This window comes from Pteropus vampyrus, unplaced genomic scaffold (assembly GCF_000151845.1).
Source record: "Pteropus vampyrus isolate Shadow unplaced genomic scaffold, Pvam_2.0 Scaffold1000005107, whole genome shotgun sequence".
NCBI lineage: Eukaryota > Metazoa > Chordata > Mammalia > Chiroptera > Pteropodidae > Pteropus > Pteropus vampyrus.
The window spans coordinates 2954-21049 of NW_011919509.1; the positions used below are offsets into that span (position 1 = coordinate 2954).

Genomic DNA, 18096 nt, shown 5'->3' on the forward strand with positions numbered 1-18096 from the left:
CAGTTAATGAGGTAACATTTAATAATATCTTGTGCAATTCCCGAAACATAATAAATACTAAATATTTTCAAGCTTCACTCACTTATTCAGTTATTTCTTCATTAATTCATTCTTTTAGTAAGTATTTACTGTGCTAAACAGTTTACCCGGGAAGTACTGAAGATACTAGTTAATGGAGACATAGTCATGACCCTCAAGATTTTTGCTCTTTACTGGGGGTGAAGGACAAGTAAGCAGATAATCCTATTGCTGGAGAAATGTGCTCTAAGAGGCTTGCAGAGAGAGTATGAAAAGACAGAAGGTGGACACCTAACCCAGAATAGGAAAGAGAGTTAGGGAAGGCTTCCTGGATGAGATGCTGCTTACATTGCACACTCTATAAATTCTTGGCATTTGGGGTAAGGTTGGAGGGAAAGACATGCTCAATGACCTGGTGGCAGAGAGCTTGATATATTCAAAGATATGCAGGGAATTCAGGGAACCATGCGTGGAAATAGCTAGACATACAGATCTGCAGATAAAATTTGAAATGTGAAAGCAGTTTATTTAAGTCAGAGCTTGTACAGCTTTTACTTTCTCTTTTTCCAGGCCCATCCCCCAGTCCTATTCTGCTACAGGGCTTTCTCTTTCCCTATCACCCTCCACCTGATGTGACATTTCCTGCCTCGCCACTGGTGCTGTTTCAGAATTCCCAAATCCTATTGCACAGTGGATGCAGAATAGCACTTTTCTACTTTGCAACAGCCAAAGGTCACAATCTTGCTTTCTAAACGCAGGGGACAATAGAAACCTGGAGTGATATCTGAAAGGAGAATAGCAGGAACCAAGGTTTCCTGCCTACTCCATTAGGAACTCTTCCTGCTTCGTACTCATCTTATGTGTTTAAAGAAGATGCCTAACTCCACAAGATACATTTAAATAATAATCAGTTTTTCCAATTTTATCAACTGACTATCTAATAAGAGCTTCAAATAGAAGAACATGGTTCATGTTAAGCTGTTTAGAATATTGGAATGAGCTCTTGGGTCCCATTACTCTATGCAGGCACTCTATCGGTGAATGAAGGCACAGTAAATGGCCAGTGAAAATACAGTAAATGAAGCTGACAACTTGGCATTGTGCAGGCTTTTCACTTTAAAAAAATCTGGAGCATAATGCTTTTGATGATGCTTTTTTTAAAAAAAATGGGTTGTGTGGCAATGTCCTGAGAGTTTGGGATAGGACAGTGATTAATTTGGAATGCTTAAGAGGATCAGAGCGATTGAATAAATTCCCTGCACTCCTTTTTTTTTTTTTTTTGTCCTAATCCAAATCTCAAGAGCCAAGGAGTGAGCGGCATCTCTGAGATCACAACAGTGAAGAATATCCAGGAGTAAAGGTGAGTAAGTAAAGGTACTATGGTGTGAGAGTGAATGTGTGATACTTCTGGTGTGTGGAAGGTGGAGGTCAGCATTTGATTGTTGTCTTTGGATTGTTCTCAAGTAGACGATTTGCTTTGCAGGTTCTGGGACAGGATAGGAAGAGTGTTAGAGAGTTTAAGACCCAGAAACCTAAAGGTCTTTGTAAAGGACATTTTAAATACTTTTCTGAGCCTGGAAGAAACTTAGGAATTCTCTCTAATCATCATCGTCTCATTTTATAGACCAGATCACCAATATCTAAGGAAGTGAATAGATTTGCTCAAGGTTATGTAGCAAGTGACACCCCCAGGACTGATCCAGGTTTATTTATCCTATGTCTTCTCAAGGCATGCTTTACACATCCTGCCAGGATAGTGTGAACAGGCTGCTCATGGTCCCGTGACTCCACACCAACTCTGACTGTCCTTTCCTCGGTGACCTTGCTCTCCGGAAGGCCCCTGACTGATTGGGGGCTCTTAAAAGCAGCAGGAGACGACCACCAAGTATTAAAGGTCTTTAAGCCACGAGGGCCCTGGGCTGCAGGCTGGACAGTCATAAGTCAGAACTGGGAGTGGTGAGTCAGGGAAACCATCCATGTTTGGAAAAGGAGGTAAAAGGAATTGGCCGATCAGGAAGTATTTTTTGTTTGTCAACTCACTCCAGCAAAAGTGAAAGAAAATTTGTGAGACCATGCAAGAACAAAGGGTACCAGAAAGCTAGACAAACAGGCAGGGGATTTCCAATTCAGCTGCTTGTATATAAGCTAGGCCCTTTTTCTCAATTTTGTGTTTTCCGGGTCTCTGGTTTCTGCTGCTCCCTTGATTGCAGAGATGGCTTCCTGCCTCTGTGTAAGTTGAGATTTGATAATGGAGATAGGGAAAGATAAATCACCTCCAAGAGATGGGGATCTCAGGAATGGGTGAGGGACAGTGCTCAGGGAGTCGGGGTGGCTTGAAAGGCATATTAAAGGGGCATTGAAATCTACGGAATGGAAAGGCATGTTCTGTGAAGAGAAGCTGGTCATTTGGCTCCTGAGTTCTCTTTTGTGTCAGACTGGCTGGCTGTTGTTTGGGATAAATAGTAGGAAGTGGGAGTAGGCCTGGTGCTCAACAGGGCTGGCAAGATTTGAAATTGTGGAAATATTATCTTGAGCGTTTTTTCCCTTATTCTGTTTAGGGGTCCAGGACTCTTAAATTTAAGCTTTCTTCTCTTGCCCAAAGAGAGGTTCACAAAACTAATTTATCCTAAGGTGTTAATGATACATTACATTACAAAACTAATTTATCCTAAGGTGTTAATGATACATTAGAATATGATACAAAATCATATTCTACAATTTGCACCATGAAGAGAACCTGGAATGAAGGTAATGCTTATTCCAGTAGTGACAATCCAGTGAAGAAATGTCTGTGACATTGGGGTTAGCTTCCCCATTTTCACATTACTTAAATATGACTTAGAATTAGCCCCTGCTTTCTGTAAGTGAGGCCATGTTATTTTCACATTACTTAAATATGACTTAGAATTAGCCCCTACTTTCTGTAAGTGAGGCCACATTCTAATTAAAGGACAAAATCATATTCTACAATAGGCAGATAAAAAATACAGAAAATACAGATGAACAAGTAACATTGAAATAATGTCACTATAATACATGAGTTACTATTGTAAAGTAATGAGACATTAAAAAAGAAACTAACAGTGCAGACAATATGTGTCCTAACCAGTTTCCTTCTAAAATAGTCATGGAGGGCAGCCTGGTGAGTATCCCATTAGGGTGCCAAATCTTGGAAATTCTTTTTGGGAGTTGTTTTTAGAGTCTGGTGTAAACCTTGGGATGCTTTTTAGTTGTATTTATTTTTTGACATGTGACAAAATTTATCTGGAGCGGAGGCAGGTAAATATGGTGGGAAATTATTAATGATATTTTTGTGATGAATAAGAGGTATGGTTATAAAGAATAAGACTGATTTTCTTGTTTGTGGTATAGCCTGGAAATTCAAAAAGAGAAGTTCCAAGAAAGGGAGGGACACAGCTTGTTATAAATGAGCCGAAGGACCAGCTAGGCAGTGAACAGTGGGAGGAATTAAGAAGGGAGAACAAGGAGTGTAAACTGGGGTAAGTATTTTTAGTAACTGTCTCTTGGCCTTCATTGTCCAGGTGAATGTCCATTCTGAGGAATGGGAATTAATGACCTTTACTGCTAGCTCAGATGACAGAGTCAAGAAGATCAACGAACACGTCCGGTCTAAGACCAAGGTTCCCGTGCAGAACCAGGTCCTTCAGCTGGGCTCGAAGATCCTAAAGCCCCCGAGAAAGCTATCCTCTTACGGCATTGACAAGGAGACAACCATCCACCTCACCCTGAAGGTGGTGAAGCCCAGTGATGAGGAGCTGCCATTGGTTCTGCGAGAGTCAGGTGATGAGGGGCACAGGCATCTCCTCCAGGTGCAAAGATCCAGCTCAGTGACCCAGGTGAAAGAGCTGATCAAGAACAAGACTGCTATAACTCCTGAGAAACAGATTGTGACTTGCAATGGAAAGAGACTGGAAGATGGGAAGATCAGGGCAGATTATGGCATCAGAAGGGGCAATTTGCTCTTCTTGACATACCACTGCATTGGGGGGTGACCACCCTGGGGATGGGGTGATATCAGGAGCAAAGAGTTTATTTCCTTTTAGCTCTTATCAACCGCATCCTTTGATGATTTCCCAAAACTAGTGAGAATGATAAATAGCAAAAATAGATTTGGAGTGGGGAGTTAGACTGCAGAATACTTTTTAGCTCTATGATTTTTTGATCCTAACATAATTAATTAAGTGTCAGGATTGTGTATTTTACTGAAAATAGAAAATAAAAATTTAAGGCACATTAGAGATAGCATTCAAAGCCAGCTTGCAATTTAATCCTTTCTTGGTTCCCTCTGATTTATAGAAAAATTTCTATTTCCTTTCCTACCCAACTACATAGTAAGTTTTAGGCTGGGATCCATGTTCTACTAATTTCTGCGTTTTCATCTATGTTAAACCTAGTGTTTCCTTTATCATATCATGTGATAATTATTGAACCAAACTGAATTTCTACTTGTAGAGAACAGTGAAGTGATTATGAAGTGAATTAATTACTCTGACATGATCACAATCTAATTAATAAAGAATTTAGAAATTCAATTAGACGACTTCCCCTCTCATTATTTAAGCTGTTTGATATAAAATGAAACCTGACACCATGCCCCCATCTTACTCTCTTTCTCTGTTTCATACCCAATTAAAACTGTTTTTTATTTCTGGAGATTATGGTGGGCATGAAAACATATTTTCCCTGGGGATCTAGAGATTTTTGTGTCTCTAGTGGGGGATTCTTGGGGACAGATTTCTTCAGAAGGGAATGGACTTTCTGAAAGGTGGGGTACTATTGACCGGTGTCTGTCCTGCCTGCCTATAATCTAGCAGATCTTCTCTAGGTTGGGGGTATCAGTTTGTGTGAGGGGGGGTAGCGGTTGGTCTCTGGATCGACCCAAACACTTTGCCCAGGTTCTGGCTGATTGAGCTACTTCCTTTTCTGCTTCCTTCACCACCAGCTTCTCTCTTGGGAATTTGAGTCCCTTTCTCCATTTTACTCCCTTGATTTACTTTTCTGTCTTACTGTACCTCTCATGTCTCTTTACTGGGCACATGCATGTTTTCCTCACAACCTGAGACATGTCCACCCTCTTCTCCACTAGTCTAGTTCCTTCTTATCTTTAAAACCACCTCCTTGAAGAAGAGTTTCCAACTTAACCCCACCCAGCACAAACCACAGGGATGGGTGTTCCTCATTAAACTTATGGGTCAAGTGCTCTGTGGTGGTCACCAGTCACCTGGCTAGGTGGTCATTAAGTTGGAAGAACTTCCCAATATCGGAGACCATGGTTCTTTTTTTCTGGATGGAAGTCTCCTGTAAGGTAGAGTTTATGATTTCTTTGTCAATTCGGGAGAATCTTGAGGGCAGATGCCGTGGACGGTGTCTTCCAACAGACTAGGAGAGAGCTAGCATTACGCATCATGTCACATGTCATCTTACCAGCAAATGGACTCTTGATGGTGTGGTTACAGTATCCTCTGAGTTCTTCCCCAAATCATGTTTTCTCTCTTTGTCAGCCTAAGAGAAAGCCCACGGGCCCTTTCCCCATCCCTAAACCTTTTTATATAGAGGACATATGGGTTTCCCTCGAGCACAGGAACATGCATGTTTTCCTCACAACCTGTTTTCCTTCCTAATGGGAGGAAGGGATTTCCCCCCATCAATCTTGGATTCCCTGAGGACAAATCTTGCAGATTCTCATGCAGAAATGAATAACCTGGAGTCTAAAGTGACTAACTTTCCGATGGGCATTCCCATCCTTAGGCCCTGGGCTAAGGATTTCTTTCCTTCCCTACCTACTCACTGGCCAACCTGCCCTTTCCCAGACTCCCCAGTAGCCTCCTAGCTGCTCCCGTCACTCCCTATTCCTGAGGGTGTAGATGAGTGGGTTGAGGGCAGGTGTGACTACGGTGTAGAAAAGCTTCCGGCTGTAGCTCTGCGTGGGTTGCAAGGTGTAGATGGCCCAGTTGTAGAACAGGCAGACGTCTGTCAGGAGGAGATCCACACGTGTCCACCGCTTTCCTCCGACACCGCCCCCCCCGGCCCAATACCGCCCCCACACCCATCCCCCCTCCCCAGCTGAACCGCATGCCCCACACGGGCAGGGCCACCGTGCCACATGAAGCCAGGATGACCGCGGACGGCACCAGAAGGATGACCACGAGGGCGGCGAACTTCTGGCGCTCACTGGTGTTTCAGCTGCAGCCGCAGGCCAGCTGAAGCAGCGCGGGGAGCTCGCGGATGAAGTGAGCCACCTGGCAGAGCGAGCACAGCGGCTGCGCGGCCAGGAGCGGCCGTTTGCGCCGCAGAGTTAGTGAGGCCGCCGAGCCCATAGCCGCCGGCCAGGGCGCCGCGCGGGTGCTACGAGGTCAGCCCGGCCTAGAGCACACAGCGACGCGCACAGCTGGCCCTTGCAACCGCAGTGCCGGTGCTGTGCCGGTTGGCCAGCAGCGGCAGCACCACGCTCAAGGTGAAGCCCGCTTCCACCATGGCCAGGTGGCAGAGGAAGTAGTTCATGAGCCTGTGTAGGCTCAAGTCACTCACAGCCATCAGCACAAGCACCTAGTTGCCGGTCAGAGTCAGGAGGTAGCAGAGTACAAGGGCGAAGAGGACCGGCTGCAGGGAGGGCCTATCAGAGCAAGCCAGCTGCAGGAAGGGCTCCACTGTGCTGTGTTTAGCCTAAAGGAGGAAAACCAGAATGTTTGGAAGGACGAAAGATAAAAAGGTAACATTATCTCTTATAAGCAAAGGAAAACCCGGGCATGCGGCGCGGGGTAGGGAAAGGGATGGAATTCTCTCCTTCCATCCTCTCTCCCTTCCTTCTCCCACCCCCACTCTATCCTCTCCTCTTTTTCATGTAGCTGTATGAAACAGTTTTACATAGGATAATAATGCACTCCATGTAATGGGGTATTAACCACATATTCCTCTGACATTTATCCAGTTGCTCTTAATTTGAGATTTCTAGTTTTTCTTGACATCTGCTCATTCATGAAGACTAAAAAGAACCAGTCTTAGTGCCCAGCCTAACCACTTCTAATCACTTCACTTCAGTAATAGTTCATCTTATGAATATTTTCATATATACAATAGAATATTACTCAGCCAAAAATAAGAATGAAATCTTTCCATTTGCAACAATATGGATGCACCTAAAGGGCATTATGCTAAGTAAAATGTCTCAGCCAGAGAAAGACAAATACCGGATGATTTCACTTATATGTGGAATCTAAAAAATGAAACAAACTCACAGCTACAGAAAACAAATTGATGGTCAGCAGTTGGGAGGCACTGAGAAGGATGGGTGAAAAAGGGGAAAGGATTAGATGTACAAATTGCCAGTTATAAAAACAGTCATGGGAATGTAAGTGCAGCATAGGGAATATAGTCAATAATACTGTAATAACTATGTATGTGTCAGATGGATATATTTATTGGAGTAATCACTTTCTAAGTTAAATAAATGTCTAATCACTATGTCGTACACCTGAAACTAATATAATATTGTATGACAATTGTAATGGTAAATTAAAAAACAAATATTTTTATTGAAATAGCTATTAACTTTCTTACTAAGTTTTTGATGCCAAAAACAATTGGGCCAAAGGGAGTGTCATAAACATATAATCTAATATCTCAATTATACTAATAAATCTGGATACTTTGAATTTGTATTTAAGCTCCCGGTTTATTCTTTTTTTAAAATTTATTTTAATTTGTCTCGATCCCGTCTGATCTCGGAAGCTAAGCAGGGTTGGGCCTGTTAGTGCTTAGGAAGACCAGATGCTATAGGCATAAAAAATAAAAAATAAAAATAAAGTAAGGGAGTGTAAGCTGACAAGGTCCTTGCAATCTGTGAGGTCAACCAAGGGTTGCCTCACCTAAAAAAAAAATTATTTTAATTAGTTTCAGATATACAGTACATTGGTAAGACATCTAGATAGTTTGTAAAATGATCCCCCCAATTGCTCCCTCCCTCCCCTGACCCGCTACCTAGCCAATGCATTAATGCTAACTGCATTCCCTATGCCATGTTCCTTATCCCTGTGACCATCCATCAGCTACTAATTTCTACTTCTTTAACCCTTCACCACGTTCTCCCAGTCTCCCAAACCACCCTCCCCTCTGTTCAGGTATTCTGCTCATTTTTTAATTAGATTGCTTTTTGTTGTTGTTGTTGTTGTGATTGAGTTGTACGAGTTCTTTGTATATTTTGGATATTAGGCCCTTTTTGGAGGTGTTGCTTGCAAATATATTGTCCCATTCGGATGGTTGTCTCTTTACCTTGTTGACAGTTTCTTTTGCTGTGCAGAAGCTTTTTGGTTCGATGCAGTCCCATTCATTTATTTTTGCTTTTACTTCCCTTGCTTCGAGGTCAGATTCATAAAATCCCCTTTAAGTCCAAGGTCCTTGAGTTTCATTCCTATGTTTTCTTCTATGCATTTTATTGTTTCAGGTCTTATATTCAGGTCCTTAATCCATTTTGAGTTACTTTTGGTGTGTGGTGATAGACAATAGTCTAGTTTCATTCTTTTGCAGGTGGCTTTCCAGTTTTCCCAGCACCATCTACTGAAGAGGCTTTCCTTTCTCCACTGTACGTTTTTGCCTGTTTTGTCGAAAATTATTTGCCTATATAAACACAGGTTTACTTCTGGACTCTCGAATCTGTTCCACTAGTCTGTGTGTCTGTTTTGCTGGTAACACCATGCTGTTTTGATTACTGTCACTTTGTAGTATAATTTGAAGTCAGGCAGAGTTATGCCTCCAGCCTTGTTCTTTTTCTCAGGATGGCTTTGGCAATTTGGGGTATTTTGTGCTTCCATACAAATCTGATGATTTTTTGTTCTATTTATTTAAAAAATGCTGATGGGATTTTGACGGGGATTGCATTAAATCTGTAAAATGCTTTAGGTAGTAAGATCATTTGAACTATGTTGATTCTTCCAATCCAAGAACACGGAATATCTTTTCATTTCTTTGTATCTTCTTCGATTTCTTTTAACAGGGTCTTATAGTTTTCATCATGTAGTGTGCAGGTTGGGTGTTTTTTATTGATTTTTAAGTGTTCAGCTTATTGTTATTTCAGGAGGAGAGGTCTGGAGGACATCTCTCACTCTGCTATACTTTCATCACTCCAATTTCATTCTTTATAAATGACTTCTCCAGTTCCTAAATTGCTAGACAAATCAAAATTCAAGCATAATTTTTTCTTATTGTAGAGGGCTTTATAGTTATTTTAATAGATATGGTAGAAAACATGCTCGTTTCACTTTTAGATAGTGTTACCTAACTCTTTTCTGATCGAAACTAATGTGTTTGTTTAAAATATTTGGAAACCATAGTAAACAATAGAAAACATTAAAAATCCTTACTATCTCCAGCAGAGAAAACTTCTACTAATGATTTGGTGTGTGTCCTTCTAATCAGATTTCCATGCATAAATATTTAAAATGAGAATCATAAATTACATATTTTAACCTGCTTATTTTAAGCACCATATTGTGATAATTTCCCATAGTAATAAATGTTCTCCTGAAACATGATATTTAAGTTATATACAAGTCTTTATATGAATACTTTATTAATTAAGCAAACTTTATTAATGGATATTTATATTGTTTTATTATGATTGTGTTATGATAAATTTTAATATTAAGCATACTAGATTAAACTCCCTGAATTCAGAATTCGGTTGCATGTATAAGCTTTCTAAGAGCCTCATCCCAATAAATTAGAGACCACTGCTGCTGGTCATCAATCTGGAAAATTTAAGAGCTATTTGGTTAATGCAGGATTCAGTGTCTCTGTTGGCAAATTACTGAGTGCTGTGTATAGAAGGGAACTCATAATCTCTGAGCACTTTCTACTCAGCATCGGATTTATTGCACATAAAACATCTGAGATAACTAATGTTACTATTCCCATTTTCCAGATGAAAACACTGCTTCTCAGCCAAATAAACATCCAGCAGAATTATACAATCATCAAGTGAATAAAAGTATATCTCTCCCAAACTAATATACTTTCAACTGAGTAACTAAAAATTTAATTTTCCTCAAGTGATGACAACAGAATGCTCTTAAAATTAATACTGTTCTTACAATTTATATTCATGCAATTGAATTATTTTATTAGCTTCAAACTTTTATGGCTTGCATTTCGGACTGTTATGCCTACAGTGTCTTGATGGTTAAATCCGATTGTTATTAAACATCCAGTCTTTTACTTGAATATGTTTATTTCAACAATTGATTCCTAGTATAAGTGATATTTTCTAACCCAGCTGTAAATTAATTTTAATATTCATGCTTGTGTTATTAAAGGATACTGTTCTAGAGTTTAGGTTACATCAGTTAACAAAAATACTTGATAAATTTAAAATCGCTATATAAAGATTCTCTTAGTTTAAAATGCTCAACTTCTGAGAGCAGGAGCACGCGGGGGGTGGGGGGGCACTGCAGAGCGATGAGAGAAGAGTTTAATGCAGACAGCCTCAAAAATCAGAGTTTTGGATGCTCCTGAGCATGATGGAAGGAGAGCTCCAGTCCAGAGACCGCATTATCAAGGCCCTGTGGACTCGCAGGAAGGAGATATTTATCCAGGAACGGTATTGTAGGGATTTTTTTTGGTTTTGTTTTTTGTTCTTTTTTGATTGTTTGTTTGTTTTTAGTTTAAATGACTTATTCTTGGCACCGCAGAGAGACTATGAAGCAGCTGTCGGTGACAAAGAGGAGAAACCAGTTCATCCTAACCTCCTTTCCATCCTTGAAGCAGTCATGGCCCACTGCAGAAACATGCAAGGAAGGATGTCCACACAGCTGGGTGCTGCTGAGAGCAGGCAGACAAAAGAAGTGCCATAAGATATGCTTTACTGCTACATGGGTGATCTGGTAATGCAACCAGGACTCTGATCATATCCCCAGCTTATTCTATTCAGCTTCTGTCTCAAATATTTTTCTGAAATGAAAAATTAAATTATTTCTTTTGAAAATGAAAATAGCGTGAGGAGAATAGAATGAACGTTTGCATGGTTTATGCAATCTCACTACGTGTTATCTCCAAGTCCTGGTTAGTATCAGACTTGCCTCTGGGATCTGATAGCTGTGTCGGCTGCAGATCTCCAGGCTCCTGCCCACATGTGTTTCATTTGAACCAACCTTCCCCGCAATCCTGACCTCTCCTACCAACACACACATATTTATTGAACATGAGTCCATACTTCAAAGAGTCTTGAGTGATAAAAGCTTAACTAATATCAGCCATGAGGAAATAGAAGTTTAAACTGTGTCCTTCCAACATGCTGCCAAGACTATTGATTACCTTTATTCGAACAGAGAGTGAGAAAATCAGAGAAGCTAATGATGTCTAGTATAATTACATTTAAGAGCAATATGTTCTTCCAAGCATTATTAAAGCATAAATTAAAATGTTTCTATTTGTCCTTTTCAGAGAACTTATTTTAGCTTACATGTAACACCTGCTTGACAATTAATCTGAATGCACTATACTATTAATACTGTGACACAGTCATTTAATGTGCGTGTTTTCCCTGTAATTATATCTTTGCTTTGACATATGTATGTCAGTGTTCTGGTGTGGGTGTTGAACAAAAGCAAACATTTTCATCAATATGTCACATGGTAGAAAACTAAGCACTGGGTAAACTAAACTAATAAAGAAGAAAGAAGGCTTTCCATGGATGTGAGGCAGACTCAAATTGTTTTATTCTGGAAATTGCAAACCCTGCACAAAACCCTGTAGACAACTACTGAAGTCTCCGGAGATTGTCAGAAATCCCCACAAACCCCATGAGCAAGAGCCAATGTATTTCAGCTGATGTCACTGAAGCTCGTTTTGTATTTCTTGGATGAGACACATTTCGATTATGTTCTTAACACATCAAATGCGCTATTTCATAATAAGGTATTTCTGCTGGGTTTTATGGTGCATTAGCAAATAAAATGCTCAAGTTCTAATTCAAGAAAAAAATTAATTTTGTAGTTTGATGTCTAAAGCAAATTATAGAAACTAAAGGGATAAATAAAACATTTAAAATGAAGGTGAGTATTATGTATTTACTCAAACAATATTCTTCATTGATTGCCCTGACTTGTTTGTACACAAAGATATATTTGTATTCTAAATTTGGAAGGTTGTTTACCTGTGCTTTTAATTACTGTCTTTTTTTCCTTGTACACTACTGTGAATATTTTCAGAAGAGGGAGAGAACAAGTTGAATAATGGTTTAAATTCCCATTATATCATATTTTACAGTACCAGAAACAAGTAAATTCTCTAGCACAACTTTATTTCCATCAATAGAAGAATTCCAAAATCCGGTCCTCTAATCCATTTTTTCTTTATTCCTCATCTCTACCCACCCCTCTTTTACTTTTTAATCTTTCTTTTCACTTCAGAGGAGGAATTAGACCGATCCACTAGGCTAACATGTATTGCTCATTTTGTTCAACATATGATAAGAGAAACTTCTCTTTGCTAGGCATGGTTGTGCTAGAAGTAAGACAATGAATAAAACAGAATGTTTTAAATTTACGTTTTTTCAATTACAGTTGACGTTCAATATTATGTTAGTTTTAGATGTGCAACATAGTGATTAGGCATTTATATAACTTACAAAGTGGTCCCCCCACCCCCCAGATAACCCTAGTACCCACCTGGTAACATATACAGTTATTACAATATTATTGACTATATTTCCTATATTGTACAACCCCCCCCCCCCAGAAGTTGACTGTAACTTCAAGAATATATACGTTAGGGGTTATAAATTTATCAAATATTTTTCAATATAACAAAAACTGTAGTAATTGTTTTAAAGGAAAGCAAACAGAGAACCTACCCTGGTTTGCAGTAGTCATCAAAAAAATGTGAATTGCAAATACCGCCTCCAAAAAGGGGCTAATATCCAAAATATGTGAAGCACTCATACAGCTGAACAACAACAACAATAATAACAACAACAAAAAATCCACTTAAAAAATGGGCAGAGGACCTGAACAGACACTTCTAAGAGGATATACAAAAGGCCAACAGACATATGAAAAGATGCTCAACGTCACTAGCTATTAGGGAGATGCAAATCAAAACAAAAATGAGATACCACCTCAAACCTGTTAGAATGCTGATCATCAAGACAAGTAATAACAAGTGTTGGAGAGGTTGTGGGGGAAAAAGGAACCCTAGACACTGCTGCTGGTAAATTGATATACCCACTATGGAAAACAGTATGGAGGTTCCTCAAAAAAACTAAAAATTGAATTACCATATGACCCAGCAATTCCTGTTCTAGATATTTACCCCCCAAATTTGAAAACATTTATCCATAAAGATATATGCACCCCGATGTTCATTGCAGCCTTACTCACTGTGACCAAGACATGGAAACAACTGAAGTGCCTTTCAACATATAATTGGATAAAGATATGGTACATATATACAATGTAATATTATTCAGCCATAAGAAAAGATGAAATACTGCCATTTGCAACACCATGGATGGATCTTGAGATTATCATGCTTAACGAAATAAATCAGACAGAAAAAGTTGAGAACCATAAGATTCCACTCATGTGGGATGTAAAACTGAAAGCAACAAACAAACGAGACAAATAAACAGAGACTCATGGACGCAGACAACAGTTTAGTGGTTACCAGAGGGAAAGAGGAAGGAGAGAAGGTTAAAGGGGGTTAAATATAAGATGACAGAAGGAAATTTAACTTTAGGTGGTGAACGCACAATACAATACACATATGATGTATTATTGAATTGTACACTTGAAATCTATATAATTTTATTAACCAATGTCAGCTCAATAAATTTAGTTTTAAAAATATTTTTAAAAGTACAATCTGCATTATTTTTTATTTTTTATTCAATTTTGCAAGCATTTATTGAAGGCTCTCCATGTGCCCATTGCTCCACTTGGCACTGTGGTGAATATCAAATAAATACGAGGTGGTCATTTTGCCCAGATAGTGCTTGCTGTCTGGTTGAGAAGATAATGATTCTCATGAAATTATCAGAACAATGAAGAGTAGGGAAATTTAAACACTATTTAAAACACTAAGGTGATGAGATGATAAATGGTTACTCCTTTGCCCCCTAACCCACAGGGGAGCAGTATGGATTTCCCTGGAGTCATGTGAACTCTTTGGCTCCTCACTTTTCAAGAAGAATTCAACCCAGTACCTAATATAGTTTTATAGTCTATATACTTAGCAGTGAGTAAAATCTCAAAACTGCTGCTTCTTAGTACTTATCAAGACCTCAATTGAGAGGGACATTTAGGAAGGGTCGTCTGAAGGACTGGTAATGTAGCTTTTCTTCTGATAATCTAAAATCTTATTCCCAGACTAAAGCAGACCAGAAGATAGCTGTGCATTTAAATGCATTATTTTCCAACTCCTACTTATCTCTACCCACCCCACAACATCCTTTATAGAATTGCTCTTGCTAAATAGTGCTTTGGAATTCAACCATTGGTTTATACTGAGAAAGATTACAAAAAGCATCATGAAACATTCAGAGGAAAAGTTTCTCTCACATTCAGTAAGAGGAATAACTATTTCTGTTACATAATAACTTTTTTCTATCAACTTTATGAGGTACAATTGACATCTAATAAATTGCATATATTTAAGTGTACACTTTGATAAATTTTGACATGTATACACCTGTGAAACCAGAACCACAGTCATGATATGAATGGCTATCCAATCCTCTTAAAAGTCTCTTCATGCCCTGCCTTCTACTCCTCCCTGCATTACCCATTCTCAAGCAATCTCTGATCATCTTTGAGATTATAGATTAATTTTCTTTTTCTAGAGTTTTATATAAGTAGAATCAAAATATGTACTCTTTTTGGTCTCACTTATTTTACTCAACCAATTATTTTGAGATTCACCATGTTGTACCAACAGTTCATTTCTTTTTATTGCTGAGTGGTATTCCATTATACGGATATGTCACAATTTGTTTATCCATTAACCTATTGATGCAAATCTGGATGATTTTTAGTTTTGGGTTATTACAAATAAAGCTGCCGTGAAAATTCGTGTACAAGCCTTTGTATATTTTCATTTCTCTTGGGTAAATATCTGGGTGTGGAAGAGCTAGGCTATGTGAAAAATGCTTGTTTAACTTTTGAAGAAACCAACTAACTATTTCCCCTGTTTGCGTAACAGTTAGTAAGCTTAAAGCCAAATTTCCAGAAAATGTACATTTTCTCACAGTATACTTTTGGTATTCTCACTTGGTTTCTGAGTTCATCTTATTTTTTCTATTCTACATTTTTTTAAATCCAGTCCACCTCATCCTATTTTGTGCATGTTATATAAGGCACATTAAAGTCTTTCTGGAAAAAAGCCTAGACCCATAAACATGCAAAAGACAGTGTGTATGTGGTAGGTGGCAGGAGGAATGGGGGCGGGGGGAGGAATAGTTGAATGGGAAAAGCCCTGGATTATCATTTCCACTCTACTACTAAAGACATACGTAACCTGGCGCAAACTCATTACATCATCTCTCTGGTTTTCGACTTCATCAATATAGAGCAGGGCTGAACCAAATGAGCTCTATGTTGGGTTTGAGCTCCACTATACTATGCCCATTTTTCTGAGGACTTTCTGCTTCTTGTGTTTGATTCTCTTACAGAAGAAGGAGAAGGAGACGAAAAGAAGAAAAGGAAGAGAAGGAGCAGGAGGAGGAGGAGGAGGAGGAGGAGGAGAAGGAGAAGGAGAAGAAAAGAACCACCGAGGGATGACTGAACAGCTTCTGCACAACAAATGAGAAAGAGGAAGAGGTAGAGGGAGAAAGAGAGGGAGAGAAAGAAGACGTATAAATGAGTAGGGGAGATCGAGACACAGTACCATGGGAACCCCACCCCCAGCATGCTGATCTGCAATACGGAGGGATCACTGAAGAGCCTGTGTGCAGACTTACAAACCCTGGGCACAGCAAAAAAAAAAAAAAAAAAATGATGGTTTAAAGGACATCTGGGAACAACAACAATTGCAGAAAGCAATGAATAAATGCATTTAAAAGTGTTTGCCTACAGTGCTATAGCCTATCAAATTATCAATGCAGTGAAAGAATAAAATTAACCCATTTCATACATGCAAAAGTCTCAAAAAAGTTACATCCAATTAACCCTCCTTGAGAAGCTACAGAAGGATATACTCCACCAAACAGAGAGGTAAACTATAAAAGCAGAAGCTATAGGGTCCAGGAAACAGAAGAGAGCATAAGAAATGACCAGGGGGAACGTGAGGAGAAATCTCAGGGCAAGAGCCATGCCCCAGGTGTAGAGAATCACCAAAGTGCCTGTCATGGGCTGAATTTGCCTTCCAAAAATTCATATGTTGAAGTAGTCCTAACCCCCAGGACCTCAGAATGTGACTATATTTGGAGATAGTGTCTTTAAAGAAGTAAATAAGTTTAAATAAGGTCATAAGGGTGGACATTAGCCCAATGTGACTAGTGTCCTCATAAGAAAGGGAAATCTGGACACAGAAGACACATAGGGAAAACCACATGAAGACAAAGAGAGAAGATAGCCACCTATAAACAAGGAAAGGCCTCAGAAGATACCAAGCCTGCTTATACCTTTATCTCAGATTTCTTACCTCCAGGACTTTGAGAAAATAAATTTCTGTTGTTTAAGCAAAAATTAAAATTAAAATTAAAATTAAAAAATAAAGGGCATCAGGGCTACACAGAAAGGAAATCCATTACTAACCCAAGAGCATCTGTCGAATGGGAGGGGAACTGCATGAACTCTCTTTGGTGTCTGAAACACCAGAAAGCACCATTTGTCACCTCCTTCTCCCCCTCAATTGCACAGGTAGGAAGAGGATCCAGGCTCTCTAGCCAACCCGCCAAGACCACCAGGCTCCAGGCCCACAGCAGCTCTTTAGCTTGTCCTCAGGACTCCCTACAGCCCTTACAAACTCCGACTACAGCTCTGGGCACAAGTATGTCTCGCTTCTGGGTCTCTCCATGGTCTGCCCCAGCTGCAGCTTCCAACTGGCCTTCCAAAGACAACCATGGCACAGTTTGCCTCTGGGACTCCCTTTAGCCTGATTCCACTCCAACTACACTTCCAGCCAGCCTGCCAAGATGACTCCAATGAGGCTTGCCCTTGAGTCTCCCAGTGCCATGCCCATTCCAGCTCCAACACCCACTGGCCTGTCAAAGACACCTGGCGCATGCAGTCTACAAAAGGGAAGCCTCTACACAAGGCCACCCTTCAAAACTAGAAGAGGTTGCTGTTTTGTTTAATTCATAGAAAGAAACACAAGAGAGACAGCCAAAATGAGGCGATAGAGAAATGTGTTCCGATGTAGGAACGCAGCAGAGGAACCCAGAAAAAGAACTAAATAAAATGGAGACAAGCAATCTACCAGATAGAGTTCCAAATACTGGTTATAAGGATACACAATGAACTTAGGAGGAGAATAGATGAGCTCAGTGAGAATTTCAACAAAGAAATAAAAAACATAAAAAAAGAAATCAGAACTGAAGAATACGGTAACTAAAATGAAAGAACTCTAGAGGGAATCAGCAGCAGATTCATTGATGCAGAAGGAAGACAAGGTTGTGAAAATCACCCAATTGAAAGAGCAAAATAAAAACTAAAAAATGAGGATGGTTTAAGGAATCTGTGAGACACCATCAAGAATAATATTTGCACCATAGGGCTCCCAAAAGGAGAACAGAGAAAGGAACAGAAAACCTATTTAAAGAAATAATATCTGAAAACTTCCACAACCTGTTGAAGGAAACAGACACCCACGTCCAGGAAGCACAGAAAGTTCCAAACAAAATGAACCCCAAAAGGCCTACACTAAGATACATTGTAATAAAAATGACAAAAGTTAAAGATCGAGAACCTTAAAAGCAGCAAGAGAATAGCTACTAGTCATATACAAGGGCTTCCTTCATAAGACAATCAGCTAATTAGTCAGCAGAAACTTTGAAGGCAGAAGACAATAGCGTGAAGTAGTCAATTTAATATAGAATGATAAAAGCTATTTGTGTCTCATTAAGAAAGA

At 39.5% G+C, this 18096-nt stretch overlaps 1 protein-coding gene across 1 annotated transcript; it reads left to right on the forward strand.

Moving 5' to 3' along the window:
• Positions 1 to 2185: 2185 nt before the first annotated feature.
• LOC105311591 (ubiquitin D-like) lies at positions 2186 to 4571 on the forward strand. Its single transcript, XM_011387560.2, has 2 exons — positions 2186 to 2248; positions 3561 to 4571. The coding sequence occupies exons 1-2, from the start codon at positions 2231 to 2233 to the stop codon at positions 4029 to 4031; spliced, it is 489 nt and encodes a 162-aa protein (XP_011385862.1). The 5' UTR covers positions 2186 to 2230; the 3' UTR covers positions 4032 to 4571.
• The last annotated feature ends 13525 nt before the right edge of the window (positions 4572 to 18096 follow it).